General features: G+C 38.7%; 1 protein-coding gene across 1 annotated transcript; it reads left to right on the top strand.

Moving 5' to 3' along the window:
- Window positions 1-298: 298 nt before the first annotated feature.
- Window positions 299-22652, top strand: fbxw8 (F-box and WD repeat domain containing 8). The gene is made up of 11 exons (XM_082553568.1): window positions 299-897; window positions 985-1089; window positions 1972-2136; window positions 2789-2877; window positions 8086-8243; window positions 8514-8710; window positions 9112-9330; window positions 15817-15944; window positions 20469-20642; window positions 21100-21216; window positions 22207-22652. Exons 1-11 carry the CDS (start codon window positions 448-450, stop codon window positions 22370-22372), a joined length of 1968 nt encoding a protein of 655 aa, XP_082409694.1. The 5' UTR covers window positions 299-447; the 3' UTR covers window positions 22373-22652.
- Window positions 22653-22714: the final 62 nt, after the last annotated feature.

The following is a 22714-nucleotide window of genomic DNA, read 5'->3' on the forward strand; positions in this document are numbered from 1 at the left end:
CTTTTCCCAAAAGAGCGATGCAATGATTAACTCTTGGATCGCTCCTGTTTGGTTTTATCTTGGGGAGTTTTCTGCATTAGCACGCTTAAATTCTTTTAAAGTTCTAATAAAAATTGCACTTTTTCTAAAATGTGATCATCCTGTACACATAACTATGTAATACGAAATAATAAATTTTGTATAAAAACAAATTGCCAAAACATTGCCCACAAATACAATATATCTCCCCCTGCAATCGACGCGTCTATAATAAAAATGCGGAATTAAAAGTTTGGCGGAACTTTTGCACATTTGCTCGCTTTCCCTCTTCGGACTATTTATACAGGAGGACGTGCTTGTTTTTTGTCGGTGTCGTTCTGTTTCTATTCTTAACTCGTCTGTAAAACTACAAAATTTTACTTTGTAATGTTGAAAAAAAAGTTAGATTTTCAGCGATGACAGAAGAATATGGCAGAGAACGATCTTGCTGCGTTCAGGGAGCGTTGGAAACGAGAGTTATCGAGTAAAAAGGGGGAGCAACGACTGGTTTGTGCGCCTTCCTCTTCCCGGGATATTGATGATCAGTTAGGCCAGAGAGACTTAAAAAATCTTAACAAGGCCGGTAGTTATTCAAAGCCAGAAGAAGGTGGTTGCACGGAGCATGTTCGTGTAGGGGGAAAACCTGCTGCTCTTGCTGCTGCCGCAGAGACAGAGGATCGGCCTCAGTATGTGTCCATTGCAAGTAGTTTGCTGGATGGAAGGACCAGCCCTCTGTTGGACAGAATTGAGGAGGAGAGGAGCAGGAGAAAGAGGCAATATCATAACATGACTAATGTCTGCAGCTCATCCTTGCAGCAGCAGCCTCAGGGAAAGGTCAAGAAAGAAGAAGAGCTGGTAGACCAACTCATTCAGGATCTGGTATGAGAGCGATAATGCACACCGTCAGATGGTACTTGACCACAGTCAGCTGGGTATATAATGTGTGTTTAATGATCTGTTTTGCAGAATGAAGTCAATGACATTCCCTTCTTTGATATTGAGTTGCCGTATGAGATAGCTTTGAAGATATTCCAATATCTCAACTGTGCAGAACTAGGCCGATGTGCCCAGGTAAGCAGTCTGAGTAAGAGGCTGGACAAACGTCACCTCAGGGGTGCAGGTCAGTGTTTTCATCCACCAGCTCCAGAATGAATCTTAGAGGTTAATCAGGTTTTTCACAAGACGACGTTGCAAGGCCTTGTATTCACTGATGGAAAACCCTGGTACTGTAGTTTTCAGGCAACAGAAGGGATTCATTTGATGAAAAAAGTGTTTACATAAATAGGACATTGTTTTGGCAGTCACTTCAAAATAAAATAAATTGTCCAATTGATGGGACAGGAATGGACATATGCTTATCTGGTTACTCGTGAGTATTCTTCGCTATTTTCTTGTGAAAATAGAGCTCTAAAATGTGTTTAAATGGGCAACAGAGAAATAAATCATTATTTTATTGAACTACTTGGTGACTTAAGTCTTGCTTAAGTGAGCGAGTGGATAACATCAAGGGGTTATTGCAAGTATCTATCTTTCACATTCTAAAAAGGGTTTTTGAACCTCTACTTTAGAAGAACAGTTGCACACTGACAAGCGTTACAATCTGGGAGTGATTCAAATTAAAACAACTCTGAGGCTAAAACAAATTATTTTGTTGCACAGGGACCAGAAATCTTCATGGCCAAAACCACACCCCAGCTATACAATAGCGATGTGTTGTGATTTAAAAAGTTAAGTTCTTCATTTGTAGCAACACATACTGAATTGCTTAGGGCAGCTTTATTTGCCTTTCATGACTTAATTTGGTACAGATTAATAAATTACATTTTGTGTGCCAGACCCGCATGTGACGAGTCCATTTGGCAGTCAGCCGAGCTTGTTAAATAGAAATAAGTGATGCAAGCTCTTAATGTATGCTGACTCAATCCACAGTTACACGGTTTAATCTTCTCTCAGGTGAGCAGGGCATGGAGAGTCCTTGCAGAGGACTCTGTTCTGTGGTTCAAGTTGTGCGTGAGGGATGGTTACCATCAGAATGCCAGCATGTCTGACTCGCCCTGCTGGAAGAGTATGCTGCGAGACTGCAGGAACTCTTCTAAAACGGTGCGCTTCAACTGGAAGGTGAGCTTGAACTACTTTACTGTGGCGAATCAGATGCTTCCATCCAGCAGCTGTGCAAAATTGAAGAATAAGTCAAAAGACAGTCTTTGAATGACCTACAGATTCACAAAGATTTCATTTTCACTGCATTTCCTCACTGGACTTTGCACAACTGGAAAAGCTGGTGACAAGTTGACCTAGATAACTGCCTTTCCTGCTTTCTCAGAAAAAAGGCAGACTTTGGGAAAGCGTCTCCTGAAGCACTTACTATTCAAAACTGGGGCCCATTAAAATGTGGGACATTATGTCAATTTGTGATACTGGGACAGAGGATGAAAATCCTGTGCTGTCATACATAAACTGGGACATCGACTTACCCTAATTGTATCGGTAAAACTAACAGACAGACATGCACTCACACTTGCACCTACCTTCAAAATATGTGTGAGGTAGCCAGAGAAAAACCCGCACAGGCAGAAGAACATGGACACTATACAGCAAGGCCCTTACAAGCTTTCTTTTGTAAAGCATCACTGCTTCACTTCATTGGGAAATACTAATTGTTACTGTATTTCTCAGACTGATATTAGTGCAGAACTGACAGTAGACCAGCTGCGCGTCTCTCATCTAATAAAATATATCAGTTTTCAGCCAGCCTATAATTTTCACCTAGAATCGAGTGGGATCCATCAGCCAGCTGCAGTTCGAGTTGGGGAAGGTGCTCTGTGACGTCAGCTCCTATGACAACTTCGTCTTAGCTGGGTGAGTATCAAGGATGCATATAGGATGCTTCTGACAGCCGATTAGTAACGATGTTAACTGTAATGTTGACTCCTCATATACTCAATTCTTCTGCCTTGTGCTTCTGTCTCTTTTTCTTGTCAGGTGTCTTGGTGTAAATTAATCTTGATCATAACCTTTCTGATTCTTTACTGGGTGTTTAATTAAACATGTATGACTATATGTCTTATTGCAGTGGTTACTGACAATCCAACACATTTGGTTTTCCCTTATTAGGGGGATAATTCATTTAAAGTCAATTGAAGAATCAAGTGAAGCAGTTAGAAATGTACTTGCAGTAACACTTAAGTGACTTCAATTTCATGGGATGAGACAGGCGGTGAATTTAAGACTATAAGCTGGTAATAATTTTCTGGTCAAAGATTTGGAACATGTGATAGTTAACAGTGTAAATAAATGATTTTCTAACATTGTTACCAAAAATTAACACGTAAGTCAGTACTTATCAAATATCGTTTATTGTTCCATTTTTACAGTTGAGATCAGTTTTTCACTTTGCTGACATTCACCACCACCACCCCAAATTTTGAGAAGCTTCAGAGAAAGAGGGTGGAGTTGAAGTGATGCAAAAGATTTTGAGACTAAAGAACGTGCACAGACGGATGCCTTAAGTATCCAAATGTATTGCCACATTCAGTCACGTGTCATTGGCCCACATGAGTGTGATGTCCACAATTATCATTCGTATAGCTCACAGCACTGACATTTACAAAAAAGCCTTAAAGCCTCCCATAGGGTTAGTTGCCAGGGGGCTAAACTGTTAGTGGACGTTCTATGTGCCATCTTCTAATTCCTTTTCCATTTCCATTTCTTTTGATGATGAAGATGAAGATGAAAATAAAGGCCAAGTTAAAAGAGCCATGATAATGTACTGAGTACTCTGGAATTTAGTGACTGGTGTGATTCAGTCAAAACGAGTGTCTTTATGGTCCTATGGTGAGGGAAGGGTTAAATAAATTGCAGTTTAAATAAACTGCAACTGCTTTGAACTAGTTGGCTGAGACAGTGATTGATTGTGAGTGGCCAAAGGGACCCAATAAGGCCTCAGAAATTTGGAGCATCTCTTTAGAGTGATGTGATTAGAGTCCCCTCAGTCCTGCTGTGTCCCACTGATAAAAAGCACATGTAAGACACATAAAACAACGAAAATTGCATTTATGAAATAAGGCACCTTGCACAATGTTAACATGCTGTTAAATTGTTCTTTTTCTTACTACTGCTATTAACAAATTAACAATATCAATACTTTTCCCATTATATTAAAAGTTAATTCAACTAAGGTAATTCAACTACTTGAATTTGTTTTTCTAGAAAGGAATCAATGGCCGTTAAGAGTAATCAGAAGTGATTCAATTGTCTCCACTAAATCTTATTAGAAAACCAGTGAAATGAGATTTGGCACTTAAAAAGCAACATAAGATGCTGTCTCGTTAACCCAACAGTTCTTAAAGTCACATAATAACATAGAGGCCGGATCTCCAGAGGCTTGCGTGAAGATTGCAGTAATCAGTGCACAACTCTTCTTGTACAAAGTTTTTGACGAGTTCCTTGGATATGATTCAACATCATCTTCCTCCTGTTGATAGTTGGCATTGTGCTGACGTACCAATTAAGTCAAAGTGTGTGTCCCAATTGTCTACTCTCTGCCAAACCCCGCTAACAAAGTCATGCATGCAAATAACGGGTGCTCGCATGAACACCCTGTGTCACACTTGCTGTGACTGCATGACACACTGCGACTGCACACTTGTTCAGACATGATGGTATCCGCGGAGGTGGGAACTTTGGCAGTTTGCTGTCTCCTGTAGAGAGAGCTCATTGGCTTAGGCGAAAAAAGAAAAAGAAAAAAAACAGGAAAGAGGAAGGTTTGAGAGTTTTAGGTGTGATGGGATATAGTTAGGGCTTTTCCACTAACTTGGAGTCTGGTGAAATGACATGACATGAACAGAAGGTCATGTTCCAATCTGTTGAAGAAATTGTGCTACTAGAAATGTTATTTTTGAGTGAGCTGCATGAGGTATTTTATGATCAATTAATCATCCTTGCAAATAAATTCACTTTTGTGTAACTAATGTTAATTTAATCCCTGAGGTCTACATTGGTGTGACCCATTGATTGGATTCCCGATAAGTTAGATTGGTTTGGCCCCGAGTTAGGCAGACAGCATCAAATGTATGAAAGAAAATGAAAGAAAACCTTTTTTTGTTTTTTTTTCCTTGAAAGACTAAAAGTGGAGGGAAAAAAAATCACCGAAATCAAATTTAAGCTTAATTTTAGCATCTGGTCTAGGGTTATTAATTAGTTTGTTGATAGATAAAAAATGTATTTCATTAAAACTTTTGAAGAAAAACTGGTAAAGTAATTTGTCAACCAATTGACCAAATTAAAAGTTTTTAAATGTGAGAATTTCTCTAATATTTGTAAATTTGTAAATTGCATACCAATTAATTATCAAGCCAAACTTCATACATGGTCTGAATTAGTTTTGTTTTAATGTGTCTGAAATCGTACATGCATATTCTTCTTCTTATTATTCATTTTTTAAATATATAATGCATCTCTATGTATTATAAGGTAAGCTAAAACTTTATTTATATAGCACCTTTCTAGATAAAAGATCACAAAGTGCTTCACACAACGACAACAAAGTATAAAACAAAACAGACAACAGTTAACTAAATGCAATTCTAAAAAAAGTGTTTTTATTTGTTTTTTTAAAAGAAGCTACTGAGTCCAGAGATCTTAAGCTCGGTGGGTGTGAGTTCCACAGTCTGGGAGCCACAGTGGCAAAAGCTCTGTCTCCCTTAGTTCTCAGCATTGTATAATGAATGACAAGTAGACCCTGCTTACATGACCTACAGTGACCTGCTAGGGACATAGGGCTGTAGAAGTTCAATGATGTAGGCAGGAGCTTGTCCATGAAGAGCACCAGAATGTTAAAATGGACTCTGAATTCAATGGGGAGCCAGTGCAGCTGTTTTGGTCAGAAGTCTTGCTGCAGTGTTTTGAAAAATCTGTAGACGCTCCAAAGAGTCTGTTTAAACACTTAAACAGTAAATTACAGTAGTCTTGATGAAATGAAAGTATAAACGACAATCTTCAGTTCAGTACGAGATACAATAGGGCTTAGTTTAGAAATGTTTCTTTAGTGATAAAAGCAGGACCGAACCAGAGATTTGACGTAAACATCCGAAGTGAAAGCTGGGTCAAAGATTGCCCCTAGATACCTGATAGACGATTTCACAAATGTTGCAAGGGGACCAAGAGCATTCATTATCTTAGGTACGTGTCTATCAGGAGAACATACAAGGACTTCAGTCTTTCCTTCTATAAGTTGGAGGAAGTTGTCAGCCATCCAAACTTTAATGGAATCTAAGCACTCATTCAAAATCTGTAGCTTAGAAACATCTTGGGGCTTAAAAGAAATGTATAACTGGATATTGTCTGCGTAGCAGTGGTAACAGATGTCCTCAAAGGGGCTCAAAACATGCTGGAGGGGAAGTAGATATATTAAGAACAATAAAGGCCCCAGCACAGAGCCTTGTGGCACACCATAGTACAGGGACGTCGAAGATGGCCTGTATTTAGAAACTGCCACAAAAAAGTAACGTTCATACAGATATGATAAGAACCACTCTAAGGCAGATCCAGATACACCGACCCAGTATTTTAGTCTTTCAAGTAGGATGTGATGGTCAACGGTGTCAAAGGCCGACGTGAGATCCAACATCAGCAAAACAGAACATTTTCCTGCATCGTTTTGCAACAAAATATCACTGGAGACCCTAAGAAGGGCTGTTTCAGTAGAATGGGTTCTACGAAAGCCAGACCGGAATTTGTTAAGAATATTATGTTTGTCTAAAACTGTAACTGCTGGTAAGAAAAGGTCTAACTTAGGTTTTTTTAAAAGGGGTTGTATACCAGCATTTCTAAAATAAGCAGGGACTTTACCAGATGTCAGAGAGGTGTTAATTATGGTGAGCACACAGGGACCAGTGGAATGGAAGACACTTTTGAATAGCGATGCAGGCAAACAGTCAAGTGAACAGGAGGATGCTTTCATTGAGCTAACTATTTTTACCAGCTCGGGTAGTGAAATGGGTAGAAAATGTTCTAAAATAACAGACCAAGCTAGAGTAGGATCAGACAGTGCATAAGCTGATGGGGAAAAATAATTTCCTATATTACTAATTTTTTCTAGAAGGAAGGAAACTTTCACAGTCTTCATTTGAATAAATGGGGCAGCAGGTGGAGCAGGAGTAATAATGTCAATACAGTAATAGTGTCAAATAACACCTTAGGATTACCTCTGCCCTTTGCAACCAGATAAGATAAATAGGCAGCCCACGCATCTCTAATTGCATTGTTGAAAGAAACTAACAGATCCTTGAAGTAAAGGAGATGAACATTTAAATTAGTTTTCTTCCACAAGCTCTCAGCTTTGCGACAATCACGATTTAAGCAGGAAATATTGTCATTTAGCCAAGGTGAGGACTAAAAACAGAAGCTTGTCTCATTTTAACTGGACAAATTTCATCCAAAATGGAAAGACAATGCTTATTAAATAGATCTCTTAAGAAATCGGCATCGCTTTGAGGGGATGGATTTACATTAAAAGCATCTAAAAAAGTCCCGCTGTCGAGGAATTTATGAATACAGCGGCGAATACAGTGATGATCAGAGATAAAAATGTCATCAGAACAAATAAAATCAATATTTAAACCCAAAGTAAAATCAAGGTCCAGTGTGTATCACTGTGTATGTGTGCATATCCCAGTCTCAGTGAAAGTATACTTTTAAATAAATGATCAAATATTACTTCATTTGTAGTAAGACAGAAGTTTTAGAGCTGTGATGTATAAAAAATTTAAAAAGGAACTGAAAACTCGTGGTGGGCAAGCTGTCCTGGAAAATGGGGCGAAATGTTTGTTATTGTGTCGCCCAAACAACACCATCGTAATTGTCGAAAGATCGTGTAACAAAGGATGAAAACAAAATAACAAGTCAGAGTGAGCAAAGGAGGAGGGTGTGAAAGGGGAAATGATTCAGCGGTGAGAGGGTGACGTCAGGTGTTCTCGAAGGTGGAAACTTTTCAACGTGCTGTAAAAAAAAAAAAGGTCAACAAAACTTTCCTTAGACTGATGAACTTTTTGCGTGTTTGGATTTAAGGTACACGTCTGGTGATGTGAGGCTGTGGGATACCCTCCACTGGGACTCAACGGCTTCGTACCTGAAGGCCAATAGTCTGTCTGCTAACACTGAGCCGAGACCACATGTTAGTCACGTCCAGGTCAACGGCACGCTGGCTGCTGCTGCGTATGAAGATGGTCAGTGTTTGTGTGTATATGTGTAATGCAGTGGTATCTTTTGGGCAAAGCATTGCCCACACCAAATACACACTATGTATAACTTCTAATCAAAAGCAAGGCAATCATTAGTCTTTTCAATCAACTTTTCTTTATCAAGCCTAGAAACCTATGGTTAGATGCACTTGTAATTTCTGTACATGATGCCCTTTGTTTATCATTTTTCCTTATGTGATAAATGCATACATTAAATGCATACAGTAAAAGACTTGGGGACTGTTTTTGGGATAGGCTGTGTAGACCTGTGGAGCACAGAGACAGGTGGGGAACCCATCTACCACTACCAGACTCCAGGGAGGATCCAAGTTCTGTCCCTAAGCCCTGACAGTCCTGTCCTGATCTCTGCCACTGGATCAGATGTTCGGCTTGACTGCGCAAAAGACTGTGGCTACTGGAGGACAGTATGCCAGACTCAGCTACCCAAGACTGTGAGTCAGAGTTCTTCATTTTTATCAGATGACACATTTCAATGTGCAATTATGTTAATTAATAGACTGTTGCTTTCAACTTTTCTCTGAATATCAAGTTAGAAATTGGCTTTCGTTGGGGTTTGGACTGTGGAGGAAATCACTTAAAGTACTGGTTATTTATTTAGTATCCTGGTAGTTTGAGTTCACAGGCATAGTAGTGGGCATTTATGTGGCAGGTAGGGAAGGACAAAAAAGACCAAGGTGACATGATCAAAGAATTAAAAAGTGCAGTGATTAAATGACTTGTACATAAGTGTGCAAGTAATGTACTAAAATGCAGTTATATACTTAATAAAGTCACTTTCTATACTGATGTATATGTAAAAAAAAATTGTGCTCCATCCTGTCTAATCTCACAGGTAGAGAGCATGACTTTAGTCCCAGGTAGGGACCAGCAATGTCCGTTGGCAGCTCTGGCAGCAGGAGAGTCCATGTACCTGTTGGACCCTCGGGAGGAGGAGCCATTGATGCTCCACTCAGTCTATGGTCATCCTGTTACCTGCTTGGATGCCTCAGAATCCCATGTTGCATTTGGGGTGAAGCGCACAGGCTGGGCTATGCATGACGGAGGGAACAAGGTGGGTTCAGCTTCTGTGTACAGTTCCCATAGAAAATGAACACATAGGTTTTAAAAGTACCTTAATTTAATCAGTGTAATTACACAGTTTCTTCAGAAAACCTAAAACTGAACCCTGGCACTTTTTTGCTATGTGATGTATATGGCACATGAAAAATCAAAGTTGAGTAGGCCTTAATGTTTATAAAGCACTGCAAAGCTTCAGGTCTGCTCGTGGATGAAATCAGCAATAAACAGTACAGCTGGCCATGATTGTCCAGTTTTTGACTATGATGATGTAGTATGAACAGGGAATTATTCGTCTGCTAATAGTGGCAAATGAACCATTTTCTAGTCTGGTGTAAAATCCATTTACTCAATAATAAATGGATTTTTTTATTGGGAAAGTGAATTATTTTATTAAAACTAGGGGTTTTGTGATATACCAGCATTAACAATGATTATGACATTTAAAAATAAAAACACATGTAACATTTTTGTTTTTGTAAAGCTTATGCATGCTCACACATGCACACATATCAGGTGTTGCTAGTTAGTGGGGACATCTCATTGACATAATGCTTTTCCTAGCTGCTTATCCTAACCCTAACCATCAAAAATGAATGCCTTACCCTAAACCTAACCATAACCCAATTGTAACCCTGACACTAAAACCACATTTTGAGTGTGAAAAATGCCTTCAACCCCATAAGCACCTTGATTTTTGGTCCACATGTGGGCTGTTGGTCCCCACCAGTGTAGTAAATTTGAGATTTTGGTCCCCACCAAGACATTAAAAAAACACACACACACACACACACACACACACACACACACACACACACACACACACACACACACACACACACACACACACACACACACACACACACAAAAACAAGCTCTCAGTAAAAGCTATAAAAGTCAACATAAAGCACGTTGTTATAATGGTACATCTGCAACTCTTCACTTGACATATGCATTTTTTTTTTCTGGGAGAGAATAAAGTGATTATCCACAGTTTTGTTTTTTTTTTTTGGCCACTAATTTACATGCTGTTATGATGATTATTTAAGCCTTTATGAAGGGCACTCCAGTATGTATGTATGTGGGATTGTAATCTAGTGTTTGTATGTTAATGGAATTGATGGAGCTGTATCAAGGTTTTGTGGTGGGTGGAATTGAAAATACTGCGAAACACAAATAAACCTAAACAAAACCTTGAACGTCGACCAACTAGATGGAAGGCCTCTGGACTCTGCAGCTGGATTTTAAATGTATAAAAAGCTACCTTGACCTCGCTAATTGAAATGGAAGGTTTCCATCAGAGTTAACAAGGTCAGCTGTGCTCACAGCAGGTGCGTAATGAAAAAATGGGAAGTTGTACGGGGTAAATAATTTGGTTTGTTTAAATGGAATGATGCATGTTTTGTTGCACAAATATAATTTACTGAGTGAAAAGCAGTGAGGACAAAAGTTTTGGCTTTAGGCCAGTGTCAGTTTTAATCACTGGCTTGTAGCTGAAATACCAATCTTCTCTTAGAAAAAAAAGAACAACATTTTGGGGAATAGATTCATTTTCCCTTTTTAAATCTGGTCTATATTTACAACTGCTTCTGGTTTTTAGGTGCTCTGCTCTGTGTCTAAACTTTCTTGCGGGTGTGATCACTATTACTTGAGGTCCCTTTAGACCCCCTGGGTCCCTTTAGAAATAATGTCATGTGCCTGTAGGGGATTAGTTTATAGCATAAATAGCTAGCCTAAATAATGCAAACCCTCTCTGGACCTCTGCTCTTAATTACTAGAGCTTTAGGAGCACCTTTTGTGGAGTGTTGTTCCTTGATCTGTATCTGTTTGCTTCTAATAATACTGTGTTTCTAAGGACTCCATGTACCTAATTGACTCTTAAGCCATTACTTAGAGACTACAAATAGCCATGAGACAAACTCATCTTTTGGGATCTGGGGACAACTAGTCAGCAGTTATTATGTGGTCAGGTTCACTTCATCTAAATCATGTATTTCTGTGATGATAAAGATTCAAGTAAACTGCTTATTCAAAGAAGGCAGTCTCAATTAAATGTGGTGGTGGAGTGGTAGCTGTAGAGCTGCAAATACCCACTGTGTGTGTGAGTGCACACACCAGTTTGTTGGTGACTTATTGCTTTTTGGCAAAGATACTACACTGACATCATTCCTGTTAGAAATCACAGCTGGAACGCCACAGCACATTTTCAGCGACAGCACTAAAGCACCACATAGTGGACCAAAGCGAGACTAGCAGTGAAACCTTAATATATGATGATCCTCTTAAATAGTATAGAGACTGACATTTAGGTAAGCATTTGTTATTTTAAGGGTCTCACTTTTGTATCACTTAATTAAATCCACCAACCAAGAAGGTTATCTGATTGATTCAGTATATTTCTGTTTGTTTGTCTAATTGCTAACAGAATTTTTCAAAATTCGAGCCAGAGTTGGGTGAAAATATTTACCTGGGGTAGAGCTCGATCCAACTGGAAAGTGGTTAACTTTTTTTTTTTTAGTTGGAATTTTGGAAGTATTTTATGCCATCGAAGCTGAGGCAAAATTAGAAATTTCCTTTCATATCTTCACAAAACTCTTTAACTGAAACAAGAAAAACTGGGAAACATCGTCTTAATGTTCTCAAGAAAATATCACAAGCTAATACGGATGGATCCATGGATGCAGTCTCAAACGTGCTGTTTTTGCTGTTTCTGTATTTAATTTTGAGCTGATTTGTAGAAAAAATATTTGTAGCTTGATAAAAGAGGAAATTGGTTTTATAACTGAAAACATTCTTTGCTTCTTGCTTTTCCAGAGTGAGAATTATCTGTTTTTGTCTCTTTTTGCTTCATTTTTAATTGATTACTATCAGTTTTTCTTGTGGGATGTGGGGGTCTTTAAATCAGATAGCACCAGATATGAAATTTGTTTCCTAACTTACTGGTGTTCATAGACAGTGTGACAAAATATTTACTGGAAAAATTATAGACAGCTAAGTGGATCGTTCAGGCTGTAGTTGGCGCCCTACTCCTAAAGTGTTATCCCGAGTACTGTACATTGTTGGGATTGCCTCTGATTCTAAAACCCCCCACCCAGCTCTAACATTATTCCGTAAACACAGCTAGTCTCAGACAGTCCAACTGAGATCATATTTTTTATCTTCAGCTTTAAAATTGGTTAAAATTTTAAAGCTGGTTAAAAATGAAAATCAAAGGTTCCTCTCCCAGTATGCACTGCCTTTTAGATCTGATTAATTTCACTCGCAGATCAGATACATGTGGTCTTTGGTATCCCATCTCAATTATGCCAATTCATGATTGGCATGACTAATTAAAATATCTTACAAATTTAATTAACTTGTCTGTCACTCCTGTCACGCTTCTATCAGCAATTTTCATACCGTGAAGAAGACAAAGCACAACTTGGCTGCAGCTATTAGTTATGCCTTTAGTAAGAAAACATATGGTTCATTAAAATCTGTTAAGATACATGGAGGTGGCATCCAAGGAAGTCATGTAACACCTTTTTTTCCAGACAGAAGAGTGAAGTATTTCAATTTACAGCATTTTGACCCAGATAAAACTAACCGTGCTGCCACGTTTCTGTTGAGCTGACTAGAACTCGCTGTGTGACTTTATTGAAGTTTTGTTTGAAAATCAAAGTTTGTTTTGTGTCGATCACATCAGAGATTATCTCTCACACGTTGGCTTGCAACAGCTTTTAGCTTGCACTTTTTTCTTTCTTTCTTTTTTTTGTAAATCTCCCCTCCCTCGTTTGTGTGTGTGTCTCTGCGTGTGTGGTTGAAGCTACTCTCCAGGTCCTCATTACTACTAGTCTTCCCCTTGCCATTGGACTAGGGGCACCCTGGCATCTGCCCTGCTTGTGGCACTGCATTCAGAACAGGCTGGCTTCTTCACTGGCAAACTATCAATCCTCTGCAGTGGATCTACCGCTGAGCTCAAGTGCTGTCTGAAAACCTGTCATCTGCTTGTTGCCCAAAGTTCAGAGGGCTGGTTAGATGGGCTGTGTTTGTACAGCATGTACAAATGTGGGTTTTCTATATTTATATAGAGAACTACTAATCTGTCAGGACAGAAATCAGATCATTAGGGATGAATTGCTCAATAAAACCTGAAATGGGTTCCTTCCCAGGTAAATAATAATAATAATAATAATAATAAAGTTTGTAAAAGAGCCCAATAGCAATTTTCAGTCACCTGTGCATGATTAAGTAAATATTCTGTAAGTATGCAAATCTAAAAAGAGCAGCATGGCGCGACATCTGACGTATAAATGTAAATTTTTTGTTTGTCCATAGAGAATTCAGCCTCAATCCCAACCCTCTGTACGACACTGTAAGTGTTCACAAAGTGAAATGTAAAGTGCAAGTCTTAGAAAGTGTTGGCTGGAACAAACCTAACAATATGCGTTTCATCCGATGCGCTCACATCTGTCTGTCCGTATATTTAAAGCAAATATAGAGCTGAATCCAAACAAAAGGGTGTGGTCCAGTAAAAAAGCCCGCAGTCTGTAGGTTTTTTTTAAACCGGTGGATTCTTTTGTTGGAACAAAAACCAACAAAAGGATGATTTCCCATTGCTGGTCTATGATATGACACACCAAGCCAGTTTCTGCGCTTTTGTACAGATTATCAAAGCATAAAAGATTTTCTTTGAGATGTAGTAGTAATTGCTAAGCTTTTCATCTTTTTAAAAGCATACAGAGTAATTACATAAACATCCCAATACAAGCAACTATTAGAGCTGCTTTTGTTTGGAAGCCTCACTGGAGATTCATCTAATGCATTAACCTAACAGCTTCTCTGTCGCCATACGATTATCCTTTCTCTGCTGCTTTCTTTTAACTGCCTGTAATATTATCACTAAACCGCTCCTTTGCCTCCCTCAGCGATAATTTTAGTGGGTGAGGTAGGCAGATATTTAATAGAAGTATCTTCCAGAATCTGCAGTGATTCATTGTGAACAGCAGGCTTTGTGCCCCCCCCTCCTTTCTCAATTCATGGTACTCCCTCTTTTCTCCTGTCCAAATCCTATCAAGCTGTCATTTCAAAGTCCGGTGTGATTTGGGTTTTGCCCCGGGGTGGTGCACAATTAAAGCTCTGCTTGGCCCAAATAAGGGACACACAAAAACTGCTGGCACCTCCTCAAGGCTTACATCATCTTTCTCCTTTTTTGAAACTTCTTTTATGTTTCCTGCTGTCTCTCTACCCCCCTCCCTCTCTCTCTCTCTCTCTCGCTTTCTCTGTCTGTCCTTTTCTATCCCTCCTTTCCTTTTGGCCCTCTTTCGTTCTCTCCCTCCCTTCTCGCTTTAATTTCTTTGTCGTTTTAATTATTCAAAGACAATTTTGCCTGGCGGTTATCCTGTTTGTTCTGTCTCGTTTGGATGAGAAAACACCAGCCGCTAATTGACCAATTAGGCCAGCTCCAGATGACATCATTGTAACTTGTATGAGGAAAGTTTATTGCCGTCATCAAGCCAAAAGCAGGAAAGGCTGTAATTGAAGTTTTCCTTCAGGTCTTTTTTTCCCCCCTCAGTTCATCTTCATGCATTCACATAATTGGCCAAGGGTGTTTGCCGTTACCTGTAATTGTCAATTGTACAGTAAGTTAGTGCAGTATTACCGTCTATCCAGTATCACAAGTTTTACTTTGAGGTGTAGTTACATATTGTGTGTGTGTGTGTGTGTGTGTGTGTGTGTGTGTGTGTGTGTGTGTGTGTGTGTGTGTGTATAATTTATTTGAGGAAAACAAAGTGGATCAGAATGATCTAAGCATCATTCATTGTGATTCAGGCTTTAGCTATTTGAACTTTCTGATTTTTGGTCAATTTCCTGTAACATTGTAGGAGATTTGTGATTAAAGTTTAAAAACAATATTTTAATGGAGATAAACATAGTAATGTGTGTTTGAATATCTCTTGAAAATCCCAGCACTTAAACTATTACAATAGTTATTCACCTGTGCTTTCATTGCTGCACTTAAATTAGATGCAAAATGAAGAAGCCATTGTTGGGTAACAGGAAAATGTTTGTAGCCTTATTGACTGTGTGTGCGCAGATCAGATAATCTATGAATTGTAACACTTTTTACACAAAATTTTATTAGCATATATAACTAGATGATGATTAACACCGATAAAAACAGTTAAAGTTGTTATATACAATAGATTCTTTTTAACTGTCTCTGTAACAGTGCAACCCACTGACAATGCACCCTTATGCAGTTTTTATATATTCCCTGGCAACACTCAGCTGGGCATGCTTGCTGGTTTTAGGAGCTTTTTGTTGTATTTCTAGTTTTTCAGTAGGATGCTGTTATTTCGGTTGATTTGGTTTCACACTTCCACTGTAGTGTCTTATATTGAGAGCTAAAATCTGCTGTACGGTTTATGCATGTGGTGACAGTCTTGGAAGTTGACTAACTGTCATATATGAAAAGAGTAATGTTTGTCTCAAATTTCAGATCCACATCTACAGCCTGGAGACGCGCAAACCGACAGTTGCTGTCGGCAACTCACCGGGAGATTTCACTTGCATCAACCTGAGAGACAGCTCTCCTCATCTGCTGGTGTGTGGGAACAAAGACAGGAGGTAGGACACAAAAACACACATACAGATGTAAAATCGTGCATAATATCAGAAACCTGAGCCAAGAATGCAAGCTAAAAGGAGTGTGCCTGTGAAATTGTTTTCTCAAAGCGACACCTGATGATGAAGAAGGCTGGAAAGCTAAGGTTACTTGAAGTGGATAACAGATGTTTTGAAAATGTGTGAAAGACGTGGCTTGATTAAATTTGTGAATTTTTTAGAGTACAACCTTTTATGTTGAAAAACAAGGCTTTGAAAAGCTTTTTGAGATGAAAATTAATTCATTAACAGTTTTTTAGAAGAGTGATGTTCTGTTCTTTGTCTTAAATAGACAAATATCTCGCTTTTCATTGTCTTTCTCCTCCAGTACCTGGGATACTATAGAAGAGAAAAATTTGGCTATCTTGATTCTCTTCATTCATGTAGACACACTTACCACATTGCTAACCTGGCTCTCCAGTTGAGAAAAGGACACATAAAAGAGCCATTCTCTACTTGTTAGTGGTGCTACAGTGCATGAGCTGGCAGGAAAGAAAAAAATCCCTGGCGTGTCTTTGTCCAAAGCTGCCCCCGCTGTTTCTATTCAGCACCAAATCCATCTGGCTGTTAAGTAGTTGGCTGACAGCAAAAGACAGACCACATCGTATTGTTTAGGTTCTATTTTTTTCCCCCTCTTCTTACTAGTTATGACTCCTGACATTCATACAAAAGCAGGAAATGCTCCACTAAAGATCTTTTGTCAAGTGTCACAGAATTGTGATTTTCATAGTAATATTCAACAGCACCCTTTGAATGAATAATTCAGTGATTTCCTCTTGGACTTTCTGATCAGATTTTGTCCAGAGAGGTACACACACCAGGTTGGCTCTTCCACTTTGGCCCCAGCTGATGCAGCGCACAGCCGAGGACAAATGGAAATTGGGAAACTGAGGGACAGTCTGAAATCTTGGCCCTTCAACAGGGTGGCTTAAGGCCAGAGCCTAATGCATCCCTTCTTTTTGTCCAAATGAGTTTTGTCCCTTTGTTTTTTGCGAGATCCAAGGAGCACATGAGGAGTCCAAATGATGGCTGTCGGGAAAAACCTTGCCATATTTGTGTAAACAGGAACAATGTAACAAAGGGAAATATTACATATATTTAGAAATTGAAGAAATAATGAGTACTGTTACAGTTAAGAAGGACTGCACATATTGTGTTCAGCTTTGAGACCGTTTTACTGGCAAACTTATCCTTCAATCAAATGTTTTGTGGCACGGCTTCATGAACAGCTATGCCAGTTTGAAGTTTGATAGATTATACATGGGCTTATCATGCTGACCTACAGAGGTCCATTCTAACCAGGAACATCTCTGAGATACAGTGAAACAGTTAAGGTTTTATTGAATGGTTTGGACCAAAATATTTCACAGACACTGTTGTGACCAGACATTTACATATGCTTGTAATGATTTCTTTAAACTGTTGATTTTTCAGGGTAGAGCGATTGTACAGCATGCATCTTTAATAATCTTTTTAAAAAAAGAAGACTTGGGTGTATAAGCCTGAATTTTGAATATTTTGGATTTTCTCTTTTGCAAACGCGGTCAAAATTATCCATGTACTTAAATACATATATTCACTTAAATCTTTTGAGGACAAAGGGAAAGTCCAAGGAAGGTCTAAGAAGGAGAACTGTAGATATACAAGTTAGGAAGGTTTTGGAATGGACTAAACAGGATAACACTAAGCTAATGACCCGCCCAAAGCTCTGACCTCAACAGTACTGATATTTTTGGACTGTGCTTAAAAGTCGAGTCTATGCGAGGAAACCAACCAATTTAAATAACTTCTTCCAATTCTACCTAGAGTGGTGAAGGATCCAGCCTGAATTATGAATGAAGGAGCTTGTTGATCACTACCAAAATCACCTGGTCAAGGTGCAACTTGCTACTGGACATTTACTTGAGCAAGTATACTTTAGACAGTATGTGGATTACAGATGCACAATGCACTAAAAGCTCCAAATTAACACGACAGTCATGCCCATGATGAGTGCTTGTAAACTTCTGACCAAAACTGTATTTACTTTCTTTTGTGGTCCTTGAACTTTTCTTCTAGAGAAATAATGCGGTTGATATTTGTGGTTTTCAATGAAATATTTTTCATTTGGCATTAAATTCCAAACCGCCATTTGTTTCCCACAAGAATAAATAAATAAATAAATCCTAATAGGATTAACATCACTCTCAGCTATACTTTGTGCTAATTAGAAAATGCTAGCATGCTTAGTCTCGAAACAAAAGAAAGAAATTTGATGTCCTTACGTCATGTCTGGGCTCGCCTCTGTAACAGAATGCAATCACTTATTTAGCCTTTTTTCCATCAATCTTTCTGAAAAAATGAATGTCCCTGTGTTTTCCATAATCAAAGACTAATGGACATCAACAACAGCACTTTACATCAGATACGAAAACCTAAGTGATTTTTGCTTTGTGGCATGCTTTTTTCACAAACCACAGATGCATATTTCAATCCAAAAATAGCAGGCTTTCAATTGAATAAAAAATTGCTCGAGAAACGCACAAGAAAATATGGGTTTAGTTGGAGATCGTGTTGCCCACTGCATATGCAAATGAATATTTTTGCTACAACATTTTCGGTGCACAGGCTATACGTGGCACATCATTATCTGGCACGCAACACAAACTAGCAGTTTATTCTACGCTAAGGGGAGCATCCACAGTTGTGCACATTATATTACTCCAAAATCGATCAATTTTTAAAAAAAATTGTGGTGGAATTTGGTTTATTCCACTTAAATCTCCATCTTATTGTTGATCATTTAATACTTAACCCATAACTTTGAATGGAAAAAAAACAAAATGAACTTAACAAATTATTTGAACACTGTTACTCAACTGTAGGAGCCAAAATTAGTTATTCCCAGTTTTTAAGACATCCATTTTAACGGAATATCAAGCTTAGCTAAAACTACAAGACCGGTGCAATCATCCAATCACACCACTGAATCGGTTGTCTCTCTCAGGGCGCAATGATTGATGTCTTCTTCCAGCGTTAGGTAAATAGCTTTTCAGGGGTTAACTGCACTTCTCCCACACATCTCGTATTAGGGAGAGCTCCTCTTGATTAATGAAGAAGAGCCTAGCCAGTGACAGTTAACTGAAGACAGAGCCGCCTTCTGCTTTAGATTTATGGTTCCCCAAGGTCTGGCAGTAATGGTCAGTCCTCATTGTTTAAACGTGTGCTTCCATCACGTAATGCCACTAAACAGGCAGAACTAACTGCAGACAACAAGTCCTCAGTGCCCATTTAGCTATTTAAGGCTGATTCTTTTAAAAAGTTTGGAAGGGAAAATGAAATCTGTCTGAGTCCCCAAAGTGAATTTGATTATGGTAATGAGGTCTTGGAAGAAGGTTGGGCCTGGATAGAGTCATGTCCTGGATGCTTTCAGCTGCAATAAACCCACAATGACAACAGATGGAGCTGAGGGTCCCCTGGGCTCATGTTGCTGATAAAACCTGGAGAGTAAAAAGCCTGCTCTTATTGCTTTTCATCCCTCAGATATACCAGCAAATTAATAATAATTATCATATCATCATAAAAGCTTATTTTAACACAGAAAGGATCAGAGAAACATAGAAAAGATTAAAAGAAAATCCTTGTCAAACTTTAAAAGAGAAAAACGGTAACGTTAAATACAAAAGTGAACAAAAGTACAACAAATGAAGTAAAACTTGCTACACTTTATTAAAAACATGAGGTGACAAAGATACGTGTTTGAAAATGGATCAGAGAAAGTATCCTTTGTCATGTTCATTCTGTCACGTTCGACATATGAACTGTTTATTTACAGTGCACAATATACACTCCCTATATGTGCTGTCAAATATATTTATACACTTTGAATTCCTTCTTATTTTCTACAGTATCTGCACAACAGCAGCCTTTTCATTCCACATTTGTGCATGTGGGTGTTTTGCTCGCCCTTTGTGTTTTCTTTTTTTGCTTCGTTCTTGAATATTGTTTAGATCCTTGTTTAGTTGGTTTTGGATTTCTGTCTGTATTCCAGTTACTTATTAGTTGGTAGTCATGTTTAAATAACTACTATAATCTTGGTTTGTTGAATCAAATTATGAAATAGTTGTCCAGATGCGAGAACAAATCAAGCTGGGACTAAAGTTTGGAGTGGGCCATCTGTGCTGAAACGTTTCCTTCAAGAAGTGAGAATAGAGTCCTTTTGTCTGCAAATGAATGCACTCTTTGATAAACTGTAGCTCTCCCTTGGTATTAGATGTCCACTTTTGTTAAAAACAAAATCCAAAATTAGCTAGATTGCTATTGTACTTACTTCACTTATTTTTCTATGGGTCTTACGCTGGATCATCAGGGGAGTTTTATCAAGGATACCAACAATAAAGTGGCCTGTGAAGGATGTCTGACTTAAATAACTGTAGTTTTATGACAAAAGTAAGCACTTTTCTCTCAATAACTTAATATTAGTTTTGGTTTTTCCTTACTATGTCTCAGGGTGAGGGTGTTCGACATAAGATCTGGCTCTTCTGTCGCATCTCTGTACGCCCACCACTTGGGGGTCACCTCTGTGCAAGCGGATGACTGGAAGATTGTGAGCGGCGGAGGCGAGGGATTGGTGTGTGTCTGGGAGATGAGGATGGGAGCAAAGCTATGGGAGATGCACAACAGGTAGGACTGTTTTCAGTACAAACTGTCAGAAACACTAAAATTGTTTTTTAAACATGTTATTTCTGCTGTATCACATTATGAGTATGGTATTTGACTTTAACATTGTAGTAAATGTAGTTCCTCATTCGAACACATTTAACCAGTGATTATGATTACTCTGTTTTCTTCTCATTTCAGTTTCTTGTGCCACAGTTAACGTAATCTTCTCACATAAATGTTTTTATTTCATGTAAATTAAATTGCTTAAGACAATATTGTGGAGTCAGTTTAGTATCACACATCTCCAAGCAGTAACTGTCATTTTTGTGGCGCCTTCACCGCATAGAAAACATTCAGCATCTTAACTGGTATCTTTTGTAGATGCTACAGTAGTGGATACATCCATCAGCGAAACACATGCTGGCAAGAATGCGATTTATATATTTAATATTCAAGGTGTTATCCATCTTTGCTGCAGGCATCCTGTAAGGCATGTACGCTTCAACACCAGCACTCTGGTAACAGCCAACATCCCTGATGACAAGTCGCCACGGGGAGCTTGCATCACAGATGATGACCTAACAGCTCATCGCAGGTCGTGATCTCCCTCCTACACTTTTTTTTGTTGTTGCCTGGATCTCTTCTATTCTTCTACCTCCTATAACTCTCTTGTACAAAAGCTGGGATAGGCTCCAGCCACTATGCAACTCTGATAAGGACAAGCAGAAAAGAATGGAGGGATTGATGGTTGATTCCTTTTGAGAAAAGCGATACAGCTGTCATTTCTGAGTCCTCAGCAACCTGTTGAAAAACAGGTTGCTGAGGACCTTCATTAGCAAGAAGGTAGTCTCACTGTAACCAGAGGTAGCAAAAATCCTTAGGTGAGATCATGTTTTTGTACAGAACAACAGTACCTTCTTTTAGTAAGACCTTACTCATCACCTTACCTGTAATTTGAGAAATCTGTCTGCCTATGCTTCTGTCTGTTCTTGGTAGGTCTATTAGTGGACACACACACACACCCTGTGTCTTTGTTAGGATCAGCATTTTTCACATTTGAGCTAAAGCGTGTTACCAGCATCTCCCCAAAAATGACTGCTGTGTGGCTGCGTCGCTCAGACAAGCACGTTTGTTGGGCTATTTTTGTGAGGAGATTCGCTGTTAATGTAGTCACAAACTAACAAATTTAATTCGTACAGGCCTTTTGAATGGGTATGGAAAAAATGACAACTGGACAAACCGTTTTACAATGTTTAGTCACAAAGAGATGCTAGACATGTTTTTGTAACGTCTTTGGCTTCCTTCAGTCACTCATTCATGTTGCTTGGATAAGCATTTCTTCAGAAAGCTACAGTCTGCCCTGAACACACACAAACAATCATTAAGTGATTGTTATCCCATATCCACATTTAAAAACAGTAATTTATGATTTTCTGGAGATGATGCATTTAGGGGATAAATGTGCTAAACTGCATGTCTGCCGTTTTGTCTCAGTCTTCTAAAGCAAAGTCTAAGCATAAATGACAATCAACAATACAAAACCTAACAGTTACTGATGTCAATGTTTTGTTTTTCTAAACTTCAGACACAGAGGAGTCATCTGCCACTATGACTTCTCTGAGGACGCCCTGTCACAGGATCACATCCTGCCCATCTGCAGGTCTGACTACATAGAGTCTTATGGCTACAACTACAACATCAGCCTAGCAGTGCCTTACGACAGGCTGTCTGGTTCCCATCCGTCCCAATGACACGCAGTTTTCCAGACTGCAAATGGACTTAATTGACTGCAATTGAAAAGACAGTAACATTTATCAGTTTGAACCTTTAAACTCTGTCGTTTTATTTAACAGGTCCTCTTTCATCATCCTGATCAAATCAAGGCTATTAAAATGTAGTAGTGTCGGTGTATTGTATATAACTGTTGCATAGGTATCTCTATGTTATTGTTGAATCTAGCTGCCCGATGAAACACTGGGTTTGATGTAGTCCAACATCACAGGAATAAAGTCATTTTTACCTCATTTACTATATGCAAATCATTTGAATATTTTTTCCTATTAAAACAAAAAAAATGTACACAAGCATTTTTC

Source organism: Aulonocara stuartgranti, assembly GCF_965226115.1.
Source record: "Aulonocara stuartgranti genome assembly, chromosome: 12".
Taxonomy (NCBI): Eukaryota; Metazoa; Chordata; class Actinopteri; order Cichliformes; family Cichlidae; genus Aulonocara; species Aulonocara stuartgranti.